Source organism: Apis cerana, linkage group LG5, assembly GCF_029169275.1.
Source record: "Apis cerana isolate GH-2021 linkage group LG5, AcerK_1.0, whole genome shotgun sequence".
In the NCBI taxonomy this organism is placed as follows: domain Eukaryota; kingdom Metazoa; phylum Arthropoda; class Insecta; order Hymenoptera; family Apidae; genus Apis; species Apis cerana.
This window is the reverse complement of record NC_083856.1, coordinates 2,482,263-2,500,033: the sequence shown is the minus strand read 5'-3', so window position 1 is coordinate 2,500,033 and position 17,771 is coordinate 2,482,263. Positions and strand designations below refer to the sequence as shown.

The following is a 17,771-nucleotide window of genomic DNA, read 5'->3' as shown; positions in this document are numbered from 1 at the left end:
GACCACGTTGATCGATCGCAACCTCCTCGGTGTCTTGACATAAATTTAAAAATTAATCGAGAGTTAAAAGCATCGGTTTCTACGTAGTTTGGAATATCGGTTTGACATATTTCCCCGAAACGTCGATAAAAACGATACCTTTGGTGCCTGGAGCCAGATGATGAGAACCCAGACGATGCCATTAAATCGTTCGGTTTCCTTTGAGCAATAACCCGATCCTTGATCTCTTATCTTAACAGGATTTCTCTCCAAAAAGAGAAAACAAAATGACTATTGTATATGTCTCTAGATAGATATATATTTTTTCCTCCCCTCTTAATCTCTCTTCGAGAAATGCTGCTTGTCTTCTTGCAAAGTGTATGGATTAAAAAATGTCGAATGAGAAAATAATTGATTTAAGGATTGATCTTTGCATTCGAAGAAATTTGATTAATTTAATGAAATATTAATTTTGCAAAAATATTTCAATATTTCGTATTCAAGTGTTAATTCAAGTGTTCACACACACAAATCAATATCTTGTTCTAAAAATTTTCAACTAACTTAAGTGATTCTAACTGTTTAAATATTTAAAATCTCTACAAATGATATTTTATACGAGATAGAAAAAATAAATTTTACAAATTTAAAATTCGATTCCACAGGAACATTAGAATATCAGTTAAAGTAGAAGACGATAAGTAAGTGTGGCTTACATCAAACATCAGTTGTCCACTGGAATTCTATGCTAGTTTCCAAGATAATATTCGAGAATATACAATGGAAACTGATAGTGACGAAATGATCAGATTAGTCGGAGAAAATACACGGTTCGCTGCTCGTGAGATTGCATCGGAGCCTGAATTCACGATTCAAACGTTGCATTCACGATTACAGACAATGTCCTCATTGTGTATCGCTTCGATGTATATCGACGTGCAAAATCTAAAAATCTGATCCCCATTAATTTCGATCATTAATTACTCGATTTACTTAATCTTTAAAATCTTTCTCTCGCGAATTAATCTCTTCCTTCCTTTCTTTTTTCTCTCAAATTTTCACGACGATTTTATCTTATTGAAACGAAGGAGGAAGAGATTCAAATTTATGAAACAACTTCGGCCGGTTCTTTTCTTTCCTTGATAAAAATACGTAACGGAAGCGCGCTAGAACCTGCAGCGGAAGATGAATCGCGGGACACGAGAAGAGGACAGAGCGGAACTACGTGGCGCGAATCTGGCTAAAAATGGTCATCATTTATTAAATCGAGCCGAGAAGTTTCCCCAGAGTACTCGACCCTGACCGTATCCAATAGTATTTCATTATTAATTTTTCGCCGGAAGTTGGACCGTGCCCAAAGAAACTCCCCTCGTCGTGGAAATCTCGCTGCTCTGCTTTTAAGATCTCGTACGGAATTGCTTTTCCTCTTTGGCTTTCCTGGATCAGCCGAGGTAGAAACGTCTCTCGTCTTTCATCGCTCCCCTTCTTCTTTCGACAGCCCATGATTTGACGGCACTCTTAAATCACGTTTCATAGATTCGAGAGAATGAACGCGTACGAAGAGATATCATATCGTGGCGAGAATGTATCGGTTCCGTGAAATAAACGATGTAACAATAGCAGAATCAATTAGTTATTTGAATTATTTCGATCAGGTTTCGAATAATAGGATACGATTTAAGCTAAGAATTCGGAATATGAGAATTGAAATGGTTAATTTATGTCTTCTTTTTTTATATTATAATGCGATAAATGTGAGAAATATTTGCAAATTTGGTGTTTTGGAAAGGATTCATCTTCTAATTTTAGTTCGGATAAAATTTATGATAGCTATTTCGACCAAGAAAGATTTAGAAAAGTAAATTTGCGAATAACGTCGATGATTTTCTATTTTATTTTGCTGATAATTTTGTCCAAGAGAAATGGAAAATGCAGGAATTACGTTTCTTTCGTTGTTCGATCGAGCAATAAAGTTCAAAATTTTCCAACGTTTCGTTTATTTTATCAAAGGAAATCGATCGAAACGAATATAGAATAGAAATATTTCCAAGCAGGAATATTTGAGGGTAGACCAAACACGCAGAAATGTTTAAATTTATAATGGATAATGTTTTTCGATAAACAATCTTAATTAACAGAAATTAATTGCATGTGACAGATATTATATATATGTATATGTTATACAGGTAAACGAAAATGATAACGAATTTTCGTGTAGTTTGCGTTAGAAGCTTGCGATGCGATGTCATAATGGTTAATTTAGTGAGCCACGTATTTGTAACTCGTGAAAATTAAATTTACACATTTGCGCGTATCAACATGACACAACCTGACATTCATTTGACGTGGATGAATTGTTTCGCGCAAAATTCTCCTAAAAAGTACATTCCCGTGGGAATACACTTATTTTTATACTTAAAACTTTCGTTTAAAAAAGTGTAATGAATGAAATTTTATTCCTTCGTCCTTTATCTGTACTATAATATTTGTTTATTCCTTTATTTCTTTATTGTTTAATCGAATATTTATTGCACATTTATCATTCATATTATTCTAGCAAGGATATAACAATAATAGTCACATATATATTTATACACTTTGTATCTTTAAAACAACTTTCTATATTTTATTCGAATATTATCTTACTAGGAAATTCAAAATTCGTGATGAAGAGAATGAGAATATGAGAGAAAAATAATTGTTCCACGATAGTTTAAAAATGAATTGATTATTTTTTGAAATGAAATTTATCCTCTGTATCATCTTTTGAATATAATTTTCTCATGGCAATATTTTTCTACTAATTTTATGCTTTAAAATTTCGCATCGTTACAGAGATGCGTGCTCAAAAGAACAAAAAGTCATCGAAAGTTTAATCTCATCAATCATTAGATCGGCAAAAAGAACGATATTTCATCCAATTTTCCTTACCCTCGATATAAAAGTTCCATAAAATCGGTAGTATTTCAAAATCTTTACTCAAATTCATTTTATTAGTTTATCGTCTATTCCATACACAAAAGCGTACACAAACTTCGCCCGTGTGTATTCTTCGGAACTCGTGGAACGAAAGCTTTCAATTTCGACTAGGTAAACGTTTTTAATTTCACCGCAAAAAGGGTGGATGCCTTGTTGGTGTGATAAGAGCGCGCGCGCGTGTATACACGTACACGTGTGGGGCGAACAGTATGAGTTTACGATGGAATAAATTAAATCAAAATGTAAATCGGTTCTCCGTTGAACCGTGTTTGGCCAGAAGTCGAAAACAAGAGAGGAAATGGTTCAGAAACCGACGCGAGGACAAAAGAGCGATGAAAATGTGGAATATATATGGACCAAAGCTTCCATCTTTGATATAATTTTGTTGCTGTTCCGATTATTTACGACGATATTCTCTTTCAAAAATATTTAAATAACTCTTATTGATTTTCTCTAATTAGAAAATAAAACCAAGTTTTTGTTCGAGTAGAGGGTAAGCTTTTATTTTGTCAGTAAGGAATAAATATCTATTTGAATATGAATTTATTTATTGATGTTTTAAATCGAGATTAATTAAATTAACTTTTGTTCGTTGAAAATATCATTCCTTTGGCAATTTCATTCCCAGAATTTGTATCGATATCTGAAGCTTATAAAGAATAGAAAAGTTTATATTATTCTTATTATCGAAGTTGTTTTGAAAGAATGTAATTTTTAAGAATCTATTAATTGTTTGAAAATAATAAAATCGAGAAAAACTGGTCGTCAATTTTTCGACAACTTCGAATAACAGCGTCACGACAATTTCAACAGGCAAAGAAAACCGTTCAAACTATCGTTCTTGAGGAAATGGAAAAGAATCTTGGTTGACAAGCCCTTGCCTGCACTTGACTGCTTTTTCGAATTCCAATTGCAGAGTTTCACGAATAACAAAAACAACTTTCCTCGATTTTTAACTTTGTTTCCCTCATTTCGCATAAGCAACATTTACACGATACGATAAAAGCATTCATCGACGAATATTTTGAATATCTTTCTAAAAAAAAGAGGATTCTTCGCGAAATATTCTCAAACAATTTCTCATTTTCCCTCAGGAAAACTCAAATTTATTTTTAATTTTCATTAACTTTTCGTTCGAACAAGTTGGACCGATGGCCCATCAACCATTTCCTCCCCCCAAGATTCTTTCGCGAGCCGCTTTCCAGACACTTGGAGCATCGCCGTAATTTACGATCTCGTTAAAAACGGGGGAATCATTTATTTTCGCGCGACATGATCTACGAAGGCTCTCGAGAAGAAAGCCTTGGGGGAGGGGGTTGGATGGAAATGGCGGGGAAAAGAGGTGGATTTTCAGCCGGGGGAAAGACGAGCCATGGGAATAGATCATTTTGCGAGTGTGCCGTGTCACAACTTTATTGCGTAATGAGCGCCGATCGACCGCTTTTCCACCGCGGAACGACGACGTCGGGTTCGTTAAAACCGTGAAATCCGGTTACATCGTTAATCCCTTCGCCGTTTTCGCGGTGTATTAATGATTCGGAAGAATTAAATGAGACGAGAGCACGCGTTGTATTCACTGTGCTACGTCCTTGGATGGAATAAATGGTAATGGTAATTTAGCATCGTAATTTAAATTTCGAAGGAACGATGGGGTTTGGATTGATGGATCCCTCCTCGTGCAACTGGTTGTTCCTCTTTACTTTTTTTTCTCCGTTCGATTGTTAATATTTAGAGGCGATAATAAATTTTTGTCAGAAGAAAAATAGGAAAATAGAATGGTATTGTTAGAATTGAAAATTGACTTATGGTATTGCAAATAACGTATGAGAGAATGGAATGTTGTTTCTTTTTGTTAAAAATTTAAAAGTTGAATTTTTGTTGGTAATTTAAATGGAATATTTTCAAATCAAATTTTCAAATATATTCTGATAAACGATATGCAAGACAAAACTTTCGTGGTAAAAATATTATTACGACGCAAGATATCTCCATTCATAATTTGCAACATTGTGATATGAGATATCCCGTTCATGGTCGTAGGAGGATATCTGTTCTGAAGGTCAGGCTCGAGTCAGAATCACATATAAAATTAAAATACGATGTTAAAATGGAAATCGTGGGGAATTGGAACGATCCTAACGAATAAAGAGTACTTTTTTACACGATCATAATTAAAAATGTAGAAATTCACGAATCTTCTACAAAGAGAGAAATATGTAATTCTTTTCTTCGATTCATTTTAAATGGAAATAATATAAATATATATCCGTTTCTAAACTAAAATAAGTACGATTTAACTTCGAACAGTTATAAACATTTGAGTGAACAAATTTCCATCGATTTAAAAACGTAGCGAGAAATAAAGAAAAATTACATTTCAATCAATGTTACAAAAAGTAATAATCACGAAACAGTACGATGATATAAACATAAAAAAAAACAAGGATCTAACGAGAAAGGGGATGGACGAATTTAATCTCGCACAACAGGACGAATATTTTTTAAATAACGAAATAAACGCGTGAGTTAATTACAGTTCTCGACAACAATAACAACGAGAGGAGGGAGGATGCAATCAAGAAATACCAGAGAGGAATTTTAAGAGACTTTCATCAACGTCGGGAACGATCTAAAATTTAAAAGAATTTCAACAAGGAAACCTTACCAAGATTAAAAACTACCACGTCCATCCTCAACCCGCGCACGCAGAGTTCTCTCCATCTCGCTCGAATTCTTCCCTCCCTCGTTGTTGCCCCATCCATCCGCTTACCCGTCTCTACGCGCACATGCACACGTGCACAATCTGGTTCCGGCGTATTTTCACCGGTGCTCGTTTCGAGGCGCAACAAATAATCCCAGACCGCGAGCACAATCGTGGAACGAAGTGGAGAGCTCTCTCTCTCGGTGGCGAGAAATTTCGTCTGGGCCGAGCTCGCGAATTTCTGCTCCGCTTTTCTGGCCAGCGGCGCGTTCAATATGGTCGCGAGCGGAAACGCACGGAACCGAAGATGGCCGCGACGTTTCTCGTCGTTAACAAAGACGGGGGAGGTGAAGGAAAAAGAGATGAAAGGGAGATGGCGAAACGAGAGACAGTGTCGCTCGAAAAAGGGGGTTGTTGAGGATATTGAAATATGATGATGATATATTCCTTGAAAAGTTAATACAGTTTGTACAGTAAATTAGAGACTAATTGATAGATTTCTTTTTTTTTAGAATATAAAATTTGATCAATATATGCATATAATAATTTTAATGTTTACAGTTGTAATTATAATTGTAATTCGTTTCAGAGTTCAAAATATGAAACAATTCATTCAATGAATTAATTGGAAAATTTCAAAATAAATAAAAAGAATAGAAGAGGGGATGAGCAAAATAAAGAGATTAAGAAAAATGAAACAGCCAAAGGGTGATAGGATTAAAGGATAAGAGGATAAAGAAGTTAGGGACTAGTTAGCAGAAAGGGATGAAAAACTAGACTAGGTGATAGAGTTGGAGGATAAGACAGTTAAGGAATGACAGATAGAGGCGACGACAAGATTGAATGTGATGAAACTAAAGGAGGTTGAAGGATTACAGAATGGAAAAGTTTGACAATAGGAGGGTAATGGAGTTAGAGGATAAGAACGTCTGGATATGGCGAAACAAAAAAACGAGAGTCGCGAAAAAGAAACGTAGCATAACGAATCTCAAAATTCTAGAATAAAAATAAAACAAAAATATAAATATTGAATATTGAGAAAAATAAAATACGGAAAGGGGAAAAAAGAATGGAAAGAAAAAAAAAATAAAGAAATTAGGAAACATCGATAAAAATTTTCGGAATACCGAGACTTTCTTAAGTTTCGAAAAGCAAAATAATAAAGGAAATAAAAAATAAAAAATATCAGGAAAAATACTCGAAACACGAGAGATTTAGAAAAATTAGAGAATAACAGATTCAGGGGTTGAGGGAATTATGTGATCGAGCTAAATAATGGAAAATGTAGTTGGAAATTGGAAATGGCGAAAAACAAGCCGTGGGAGAGTGAAAGAGATAGGCGGGAAACGAAAGGCTCGAACGAGTCAAAGGGGAACGAAAGAGAAATGGGAAGGAGGCGTTGTAGCGATGGCACGTTGGTGGATGAAATGGAAAATGGAGATAAATAAGAGATGGATAAAAATGGAGGAAAGGTGTCCATGAGTGTCGCAGAAGCATGAAAATGAGTGACACGAATGGAAAGGAATGAGCGGATGAGCAAAAATAGAGGGAACTCGATGTTGAAAGTATGTTGAAAATTATAGATGTATGTTGAGCAAAATTTCAAGAGAAAAATGATCCGATATTATACTTATTTTTACGTTGTATAAGTGATAAGTATCGAAGTTTATATCGTTTTTGGGGTGTGATTGTAATTATTTTTATTTATTTATACTTATAGATTATACAATATAATTATATGTGTATTACTTAATTTATAAATTATATTTATATATTTTGTAATTATTTAGATTTATTGTCGTGCAATTGACATCCAACGAAATTTAAATTATAATCAGATTGGAATAAACAAAAATTAATTTATAATTTGATGATTATATTCATGTATACTCATGACTAAAATGACGGATATTTTATTCAATATTCATATCGTAATAATATATTATAATAGCATGTTAAATATTTCTTCGTGTAATTTTCTATATTATTTATTTAAAAAAAAAACAAATTTCGTAAATTCTATAAATATTCATCAAAATATTCATCGATATATTTCACTTATTTATCATTCGAATCCGACTTCAAATCTATTTTTCTAACTTCTTTACTCGGAGGTAATCTCAAAATTTCAAAAGAGTTTCCCGTAAAATTTTCTCATCGAGGAACGGAACTAGAATTAAAACAAGAAAAAAAAGAAAAAAAGAAACGAAGCTCGAAGAGCGTTCAAGCTGAAAGAAAGAGAAGAGAGAAAGGAGGAGTTGTACAGACAAAGAAAAAGAAGAGGTCGGTAAAAAGGCGACAGGGTAATAAGGGAAAAGCGTAACTAATAAAGAAACAAGGGGATGGAAAAAAAAGGATAAAGGACGCAAGGAAAACAGCAACACGAGGCGGAAAGAGGGAGAATTAATGAAACAAGTAAACTGCGCCACGCTGCAAGCCCAACGCTGTAATTTACTTGGTCCGCAAACCCATACGTTTCCAACCCCTTCCTCTCAACCCTGTCTTCCAACCTGTTTTCCATCGGCGCAGTTTCCATTCGAGTCCGCTAAATTCGTATTCAGCAGTCCACGAAATCGGACTTACGATCCTGCGGCGACGACTCCACGCCCTGGAAAATTACTTAACGCGATTAATTCCACTTGCGGCTGACATTTCTTTCGCCAAACGATTGCTTAGGGGGAAAAAAAAATATTCAAAGATAGATTCTTTGAAAAGGAAAGAAACCGACTTGAGGATCTCTCTCTGATGTAATATGAGATTAATCATAAAGGAAGAAAATATAAAGAAGAAAATGAATGATACGATGAGAGTAAAAATGTATATTAAAAAATATACTTAATTTATTTTACGAAACTTATTTTCTATACATTTATTATCAGACAATAAATTTACTCAGAAATTTAATAGTAAATCATAATTTTTATATTTATGCTGGTTATATGATTTAATTTTAGTATGTAAAAAGATAAAATTGGAATATTAATTATACTGTATATGAAATCTTGAAAGAACAAGTAAATTAAAAAGTTAATGTACCATGAATTTTATAAAAATGTAAGAGTTTATATTTTTATATTTCAAAAATATTCTGGAGAAACGTTCAGCATGGTTTCTGGGAAATTGATTAACACAATTTACTTGTCGAGCAAGATTTCCCCAAAGCTAATGTGACACGTGAAAGCTGGCGTTGTCTGAAACGTATACGCAATAACGGATCACAGTCAACTCTAATCTGATTCACCATCGAAAATGAAGAATAATTTATTAAAAAATATGTACATATTGATCAAATAAAATTGATCTATCAATTCAAAATCAATTGAGATTCATAGAAAATTCCACATCAAATAAAAAAAAGTAAATAAAGTAAATAAGGAAAAATATATTGTCTTAAAAAATATATATATATATATGAATTGTTCAAGTTAGAAAAAAGTTAATATAATATTGAACTAAAAATAAAAAAGAGAAATTTATTTTTAAGAAACGACTTTCGATATATAATGAAATACACTAATGCATAATGAAATTGTGTGTTTAATAAATATAATATAATTAATATCTGAAATATAACAAAAGAATGTACAAACAGAATCATATATATGTTATGTACAACTAGTAGTAAAAGTCAATCAAAAATGAGACATATAGCATTAATCAGTTTCTTGGAGAAACTCATTACTAAAAATTTCATTGCTATTATATTTCTGAAATACTACTTTAGAAGTTTACAAAGATTCCTACAATATATTATTTCATTCAACATACAAGTCAAATATAATAAAAAATAAATAATAATATTATGGGTAGAAAATTCGTGCTATTATATAATATATTTTCGAGAAATTAAATACAACGTATAATTTGATCAACTGAGATTAATATAATAAAACATATCCATAATATTATATATATTTACATTAATTTGCATATTATATCAATTTGACTCACGTTGAAAAAGATTCAGTAATCGAGAGAGATTTAAACAAACCAATCACTTCAAGATATATCTTTAATCTTCAATCCAATCTCTAAATTTCATAAAATTCAGAAAAAAAATAAAAGATATAAAATAAAAAAAAAAAGACTGTTGTCAGAAGTTTCACAGGAGACATTTTTACAGCTGTGAAATTGGATCATGTGTCAAGTCGGTTGTATACAAAACGGCTTTCTTACGGTTTTTGTAAACAAGCTTAATGCGAGCAAAGCCCGGGGAAAATTTTTCCAGACCTGTTTTTTCCCTTTCTACCACACTGTCGAGACGACAGTGAACCTTGCTTGGATGAAAATCGCGTAAAAAACTTTCGAGGATCGTTCTCCACTGATGGTATCGTATAAAATATGGGTTTGTTTTCCGCCTCGTTGATCTTACTCCGCGATTTCTATTAGCTTGTTTTAATATTAATAATATTCGGTATTGTTGCATTCTCTTTTTTTTGAGTGGAGAAGAAAATCAGTCTATCGAAAATTCCTTTCCTACAATTATTTTGAATTTAATTGGAATTATTGTATAGTTTCTTATCTTTGTATATATACTTTTTTAATTTTTACTGAGACATTTTAGATAGTTCTATTGTAGATATGTATATCATGATTTTATTTTAAATGAAAATTAATTTAATTTTTTCAAGTAAAATTATTAAAAGAAATTTAAAAATGTGTAAATTCTTTACATATTTTATTTTAGTTCTATCGAACAATTCGAATGCGAAGATCACTATTAATAAAAAGATACAAATTAATAAAAAGAATTTCTAGAAAATTTAATTAGATTTTCTTTTAGGGAGAACATCCAATAAATTTTGCATTTAGAAAATTTATTTAAAAGAAAAGTATTGCCAACGAAATTTTCAAATATAACAAAAAAAAAATAATAATAATTGAAAAGGGGGAGTATCAATTCAAAAAAAAAAAAATAATAAAAGAAAATACAGAAATTAAAACGAAATGGATAAAATTGCTCCAAAAATTTGTCCCCTTTTCGAATAAAAGTTGAATGTAGGGAGAAATCGAGATTTTATACAAATTGCACGGTATTTAAAATGGCCCGGCCACCGTGTAAAATCACTCTGAACGATCCTCTTGTCCCGTGTAATTTTACCGATTTAACGAGGACCTCGCACTCGGCGGCCATTTTCATTTCGACGATACATTCCGCGGCAAACTGAAATAAAAAAATGGCCCTAACAATTTGGAGCAATTTAGCAGAACGACAAAGAGCCATGGCAATTCCATTTCAACTCGTATCCCAAATTTTCATGGAATTTCCCGTGCATGTCGAATTTACGTTATAATTAGGTGAAAGGAATCGGAGACGAAAAATTCTTTACTGGGAAATAGCTGTAGAATTTGTGATAATTTAATTTTTAATGATCTCATTCGAGGAATTCAATGTTTTCTCTTTGGCACAGGCTAAATTACGAGTGGATTGTATCGAGTTAAAATTAATTCTGCAATGGTATGGGGTCTTTCATTACGCCCCTAGGATATTTATTCTCGTTGATGAAAATGTATCGCAAAATCGGCAAAACTTATATATTTTTCTTTAAACGTGTAATCTAAAAATAGCATATATGCGAGTGAATTTTTTTTTAATGATTTGTACGAATAAAAGATGAATCGAATTTTAAAAAATTATTTCTCCAAGTCGTTCGAAAAATTTCTTATTTAACGAGCATTAGTTCGTTTCTCTGAAAAGAAATCGAATTACATTCGAAAAATTGGAAAACAATTACCTGTATAAAACATCTTAATTTATCGTTCACGAGTTAAGTATTTCCAATCGAAGTAAACAATTATTGTAAAGGCACTAATCTTACAAAGTAAGTACGATTAAAAACGTTGTTAAAGAAAACTTAATAATTTGAAATATAAGGTGTGCACAATTTTATTGTTCATTTAGATAATTTATTTTTGACTAATAACGTACAACAGTCAATGCCAAAAGTTTTCATTAACAAATTATATTACCAGAGCCAAAAATAATTTTATTTTATATGACTAAACCATTGAACAAAGAGTATAAAATATATCATTACATACACAACGTATATAATACATAGAAACATTGAAGTCGAGACTTTTCGATCGAGTTAACTGACAATGTAAAAGAAGCAAACGATAATGAAATCACAGGCGGGGAAGGAAAGATCGATAAATCCTTTTTCCTTTTCTTATCGAACAGATGTCTGAAAATTCTTAGAAAATTCCTCGAAGATCAAACTCATTAAAGTAACATGTAATTATGAGTGGGACAGCCTCGTTGATTGCGCTTATCTCGCTCTGAACTTCCGCTTGGAAGATCTCTGGTCGTCTGTACGGCTATAATATTCGCAAGTTTCGAGACAAGGCGTGCCTTCCATGCCGTTCCCTTGATTGTGCCACGTGTAAGTTTTAATTGTGCCGCAGTTTGAAAGCTGCGACCCTGGAATAGTACGACTCCCACGCCGTTCCTTCGCCAACGAATTTCGATTGGCCTCTAAAATAAACTTCAATATTCTAACATTCGCGTGCCACTGCCTGTTTTCGGGAAACTTTCGCCGCAAGTTCCTACGTAACTTTCGCCAATATGGAATTGTCATTCATTGGGCTCATCGTTACGGATGTCTGTTATTATCCACGAGGAATATAACAGTTTCGACTAACGATACAAACGAAATAAGAGAGGAAATGTCTCCATAGATTTCTTCTTTTGAATTTTCTTCTTTTCTCACTTTATTCTCGATGCAAGTTCAAACAATTTTTTAAATCCATACGTATCTCTGTCATAAAAATATAAATATACGGAAAACTGATACATACTCGTATCAATAATTTATTTATTTTATTACACTGTAAATTTCTCAAAAATTGCATTCGCAGATATACTCGTTTAAATTTCTATAATATATATATATATATTGGTAAAATGGTAAAGGATTTTCGAAAGATTCAAATTTTCCAGATCGTTGTACGTTTTCCACTTACAGATTTTCCCCAAATCCATTGAAACAATGTTGTTCCAATATGTACGAAAGGTCCTTCTACCAGCTTCGCGTGGGCTAACTATTTTCCGCGCGGAGAGGAATTAAACAACGGGGTTAATCGCGTCGAAGGTTAGCGGTGAGTGTGGCGAGTAATATCGGGTTAGAACCAGCGCGAAATCCAGGCTCGTGGTGAAACCAGTGCGGAACTTTTTAATTAAGCCAATCAATCCGGTTTGAATGTACGGTAATCCTTGAGATCTGGCGAGAACGGGAATTCTCTGCAGTGCACTTGCAGAATATCCTCAAGACGAATATCGGCAAGCATGTATTGAGCATGTAAAAGTAATCGAACAACGATTGATATAGAATGTTAAATTGTATTTATGAAACAAAATATAAAAATATCTTGCTCATCGTTAAAATTTTGAAACGTCGATTGAAACCTTCAAATCTCAGCAATTTAATTCTTGTTCCTTTCTAAAAAAGAATTAATCAGAATAATATACGAGTAAGAAATAAACAATTTATATCTCAGAAAACATCATTTCTAGTTTATATGTCCCGTAACATCCTCATCCCCGTAGAAAGGGGAAAACTGCGATGCCCTCCCCTTCTCCCTCTCCGCCATAAAGTTTAGCATTTAGACAAGAGTCTCTTCTCGCGGAGCGCAAACGTCGAGTGGTCCATTACGAGAGGTGGAAGGGAAGGCGTCGATAGTCGTTATCTGCCGGTTATTCCGTTCTCTCAACCCTCCCCCCTCCCTGAAAATGGGGAAGAACACCGAAAAATCTCCAAGCGCACTCCTCCGAAAGCGACTCCCTCTACATCCTTACTCCTCGGCTTCTCGTTCCCGTAATTAGACCTCTCTCGAGGACCGCTTTTCCCTTCGACCACCGGCCGAGCAATCTTCCTCATAATTCCCGCCAGGGTATCTTATCTCCGCGCCCGTTTCCTCCACGAGCAAACAAATCTCTCGTGAGATGGCGAGAAGCACCCTGGCGTGATAAAATTAAGGGAGAGGAGGGGAGGGAGAGGGTTCGTTAAGGGGCTCGCGGGAGCCATTCCGCGGCGCGCGATGCTTCCTCGAAAGGCGGCTGCCAGCCTCGAGTGGTGCATTACGATGTTTACAGTTCCTCGATGCTGGATATTGTGCGCTTTCCAACCACTTCAAACCCCTCCCCCGCCTATTCCTTGCCTCGAGGCTGGAGATCTCTCGCGAGAGGATGGAATGTAGACACGTGTCGAGTTTCTTGTACATCAGGAGTTGATTGATCCGCGATTCAAAGGGATTTCCATTTAATATTCTTCGTTGAAAGGATTATTCATTTCTATAAAATTCGTGTATAGAAGTAAGAGTTTGATAAATACAGATTCTTTTCTATTGTGAGTCAGTCAGTGATTTTTGCTAATTCGATTCGAAGAAGAATAGGTAAATTGTTGCTTGTTAAGGGGTAAGCTTCGTCATCAGCTTGATTTATGAGGTGACTTTGTGGGATAATCTGGGTTGTACTCTCGTGCGCAACAGTGTATCGGGAAGCTACATACTTCTTGCACAACCGTCATGAAAAATATGGTACGTCAAGCGAGCATAGTCGCTGGTGCACACGTGGCACGTCGCCGGTGCTTCGTGACAAACGATCATAATCACCCTTGGCAACGGGATGGGTTAAAACCGTGTCGTACTGCAGACGTGCACCGATGTTTCGCCAGCATTGCAGCTAACTTTAACCAAGAGTCACAAGACATGATGATAATTGTGTGATCAATATACTTTATGGCTCGTATCCCTCATGAGACGCGATTTCAAACTTGGAAACTTCCAAACGCTTGGAAAATTGGAGGATTCTAACTTATGAAAGTTTTTATTATCGTTAATTTCCTCTTGGTAAACAAAGTAGATTTTATAATTTAACATTGATATACAATTTTGCACTTCGAATCGAAATATTGTGAATAATAAAATAATGGTATGATTTATAATTATGTAGAAATTTCAGGATCGATTGTTTAAATCATTTTATCAAATTAGCTCTTTATCTCTTTCCTATCAATTAGCATCACTCAAGTGGTTTTATTTTTGTCATCTTCTCCGAAATCTGTCAAAAATTTGTATAACACAATCTCGTCATTCTTCACCGTTTACATTATTAATAATAATTGAAATGGAAGATGGTTTCAAAATTACAATTCCTTGATTAATAATCATTAATTAACGAAAAGAAAAGAATTATACGTAATAGAAAAGAACACGATTCATTTTACTTTGGAATATATTCATCTCTGTCAGAGGAAGAAGATTGACCCTCCTTAATGGCAAATTATATTCTCGTTACTTGGCATTTACTGATCCTCTTCAAGTGGCTTTCTCTTGATGGTTTAATGTTTATATTACGAATGAAATTAAGCAATATCAGTGAATTTTATAGTGTAATCTTGGACGATGCCAAAAAAAAGCATCTGAATCGTTCCGTGGAAACAAAATTACTTAACAAACGTTAAATAACAACAAGAAAATTTATCTTATTAAAATTGTATCAGAAATATAAGAGTTTTCGATTCAATATACGATATATTCGTATCTCGTGCGCGATGAAAAACTTCAAATGTACCAAGCCATTTTTTAAAACCTCGTATTTCTCGGAAACATGAGGAAACGAAATCGAATTCAGTATACGACTCAACGAGAATTAACTTATTCATACAACCGAGGTGCGAATGAACGAGCTTCTATCGCGCAACGATTCTAAAATCACTCTGTGTAACGATCAGCCTCTCTCGTAACTCGAATCAACAACGAAAAAAAAAAAAGAGAAAAAAAGAAAATTCCCTTCTATTGAAAACAACACGTACAACGAACGCGCATACACCCCCATTTGACCCGAGGCGAGCAAATGTCACGAGCCCGACAAGCTTCGGTCAGAATAAAGCTTGTACACGTGTCCAACCGAATTCTTTCGAATCAACGACTGACTGAGATTCGATCCTTCGCGCGGAATCGTTTCAGCTCCCTTTAATCCCAAATCGTGATCTATTGAGAGAAGGGCAGATAGAGAAAGAGAGAGAGAGAGAGAGAGGAGGGAAGCCTTTTAAGCTTTCGACACACAGCGTAACTTTCCAGAAACTCCTGACGAACTTTGGCTCCGTTGCTTGTTGCAGCTGTCCGCCATCGTCGATGGGATTTACGCGGAACACGGCCACACTGCGGGCTCGTTCACACATTTGGCGAGCGATCGACTGCTGGTGGGCGGAGGCGCCGACGCGAGATCCCTCCAGGGCGCCAAGGGGATCAACAACTTCAACGGATGCCTGAGGAAGGTAAGCGAGATTCCGTGATCCACTTTACCTCTCGCGATTTATTTAGCTAGTCTAATGGCCTACAGAGAGACGCAGAGGTGGAAGCGTTGGTTTGTCCAATTCGGCGTGCCTCTTTTTTAAATATGATGGTTTGTTGAACGTTTGAGGATTCTGGAAGTGGAGGCTTATTTATTAAGTTGTAGGCGATTCGAGTTTATTATTAGATTAAATAAGAGATTCCTTTTGGCTTCTATTTTTCCACGAATACTTGAAAGTGTTTGATGAAGTGTAGAACATGAGAAAATTTTTTTTCACTGTCAAACTGGATTTCTTAGATTGTCTCTGTTATATTAAGTATTGTTAAATCAGTAATTGTAAATAAATTAATAATTTAATCAAGTTGAAAGAAACTTTCCGATCGTCCAATCAAATATAGTTTATTTTTAATTTGATCACTCAATCACTTTCTTCGAAATTTATATGCAATCAACATAGTTTCTGAAAACACGATTTCAATATAATATACGATTTAATAAACTTGTAATGATACTTTTGTTACTTAGAAAGTGTAAAATCATCCTACAAGAAACTTTTCTTTTGTTAATCGTTAAATCATATTAAAAATTTTAATAACGGAATATAAGATTAGTTTTCTTTTCAATCGATTACCATAATTGTGATCGTAATTAAATATTGAATAATTGATAATCAGTAAGAACAAAGTATCGAATTACAAAAGGACATGATTCTTAGAAAGAATCAATAAAGTTAAATGATAAAAGTTTTATTCGAATAATTAATATCTTAGTGTCTCCAGCTCTTAAAGATAAAATGTAGATTTTTGGATGGCAAAACTTCGAATTCAAGTAAATGAGTTTCTTAGATTAAAGAAGTTTGTTAAGTAAATCAATGAAGTTTAATTTTGCTTCCAATCTTTCTGGAATTAGTTATAATTATATATATATATATATATGCATTCGAATTTTATAGTGATTCAACTAGAAATTTTATTTCACTATAAATTACTACAAAGATAAAGTTAATATTTCAAAACATTCATGATGTAATAATGTCAAAATGGAGTTTTAAATCAATCAATTTTAATCAATTTTTGTAACAAGTTTACAAAACAATTATCTTTTTCAACTTAAATTTACGTAACTAAATTATAAGCAAAAGAAATATCATGTATATCGTAATTAAAATTTTATCTTATTTCTTACCTTTGTTTATTTACTATCCATTTAAAAAAAATTAAATGTTTTGTTTTCTTGCATTTCTTCTTGATATTTGTCACGATGAAACAAACTAATCCCCAAGAATTAACGGAAACGATCCGATTGGCGCACCGATTGCGACCACGAGTCTGCATTTTTAATTCGTTGGCCACGTCTGTCAGTCGTCGTTTTGCTCTACGACTCCTCGTTTCATTAAAAGATAAAACCGCATCTAGCATTGTCCAATTGGAGCCAAATATCCGACATAAACGTCTCGACTTCATGATTTCCGTTTTAATGGAATAAAGAAATTATTTTGCTATATTTTTTCATGATATAAAACAAGAAGGATAATTTAAAAAAAGGTGATTAATTTGTAGAAGAAAATTTCACTGTGTCTGATTATAAACGACTTTTTTCACTTGTCATATCGTTAGAATCCTATTACAGATGTCCAATTATAATCAATCTATCTTATTTATATAATCATTTATATTTAATAAATTAATTTTACAATTAATAAATTAAAATTACATAGATCGAGATTTAAATAATAAATTAGAACATGAAATAAAATTCTACTACCAAACTGCTAGATCATTACAATCTAAAACTGAAATAAAATTAAAATCGTAC

General features: G+C 33.6%; 1 protein-coding gene across 14 annotated transcripts in view; it reads left to right on the top strand.

Annotated features, from left to right (window-relative positions):
- The window catches only part of LOC108001332 (neurexin 1), a 394,345-nt gene that overhangs the window by 186,292 nt on the left and 190,282 nt on the right, over positions 1–17,771 (top strand). For all 14 annotated transcript variants that reach the window (XM_062075807.1, XM_062075808.1, XM_062075805.1 and 11 more), the window contains one exon: positions 15,781–15,939. In XM_062075807.1, the coding sequence (XP_061931791.1) occupies positions 15,781–15,939 (159 nt within the window). The remainder of the gene's footprint in view (positions 1–15,780; positions 15,940–17,771) is intronic.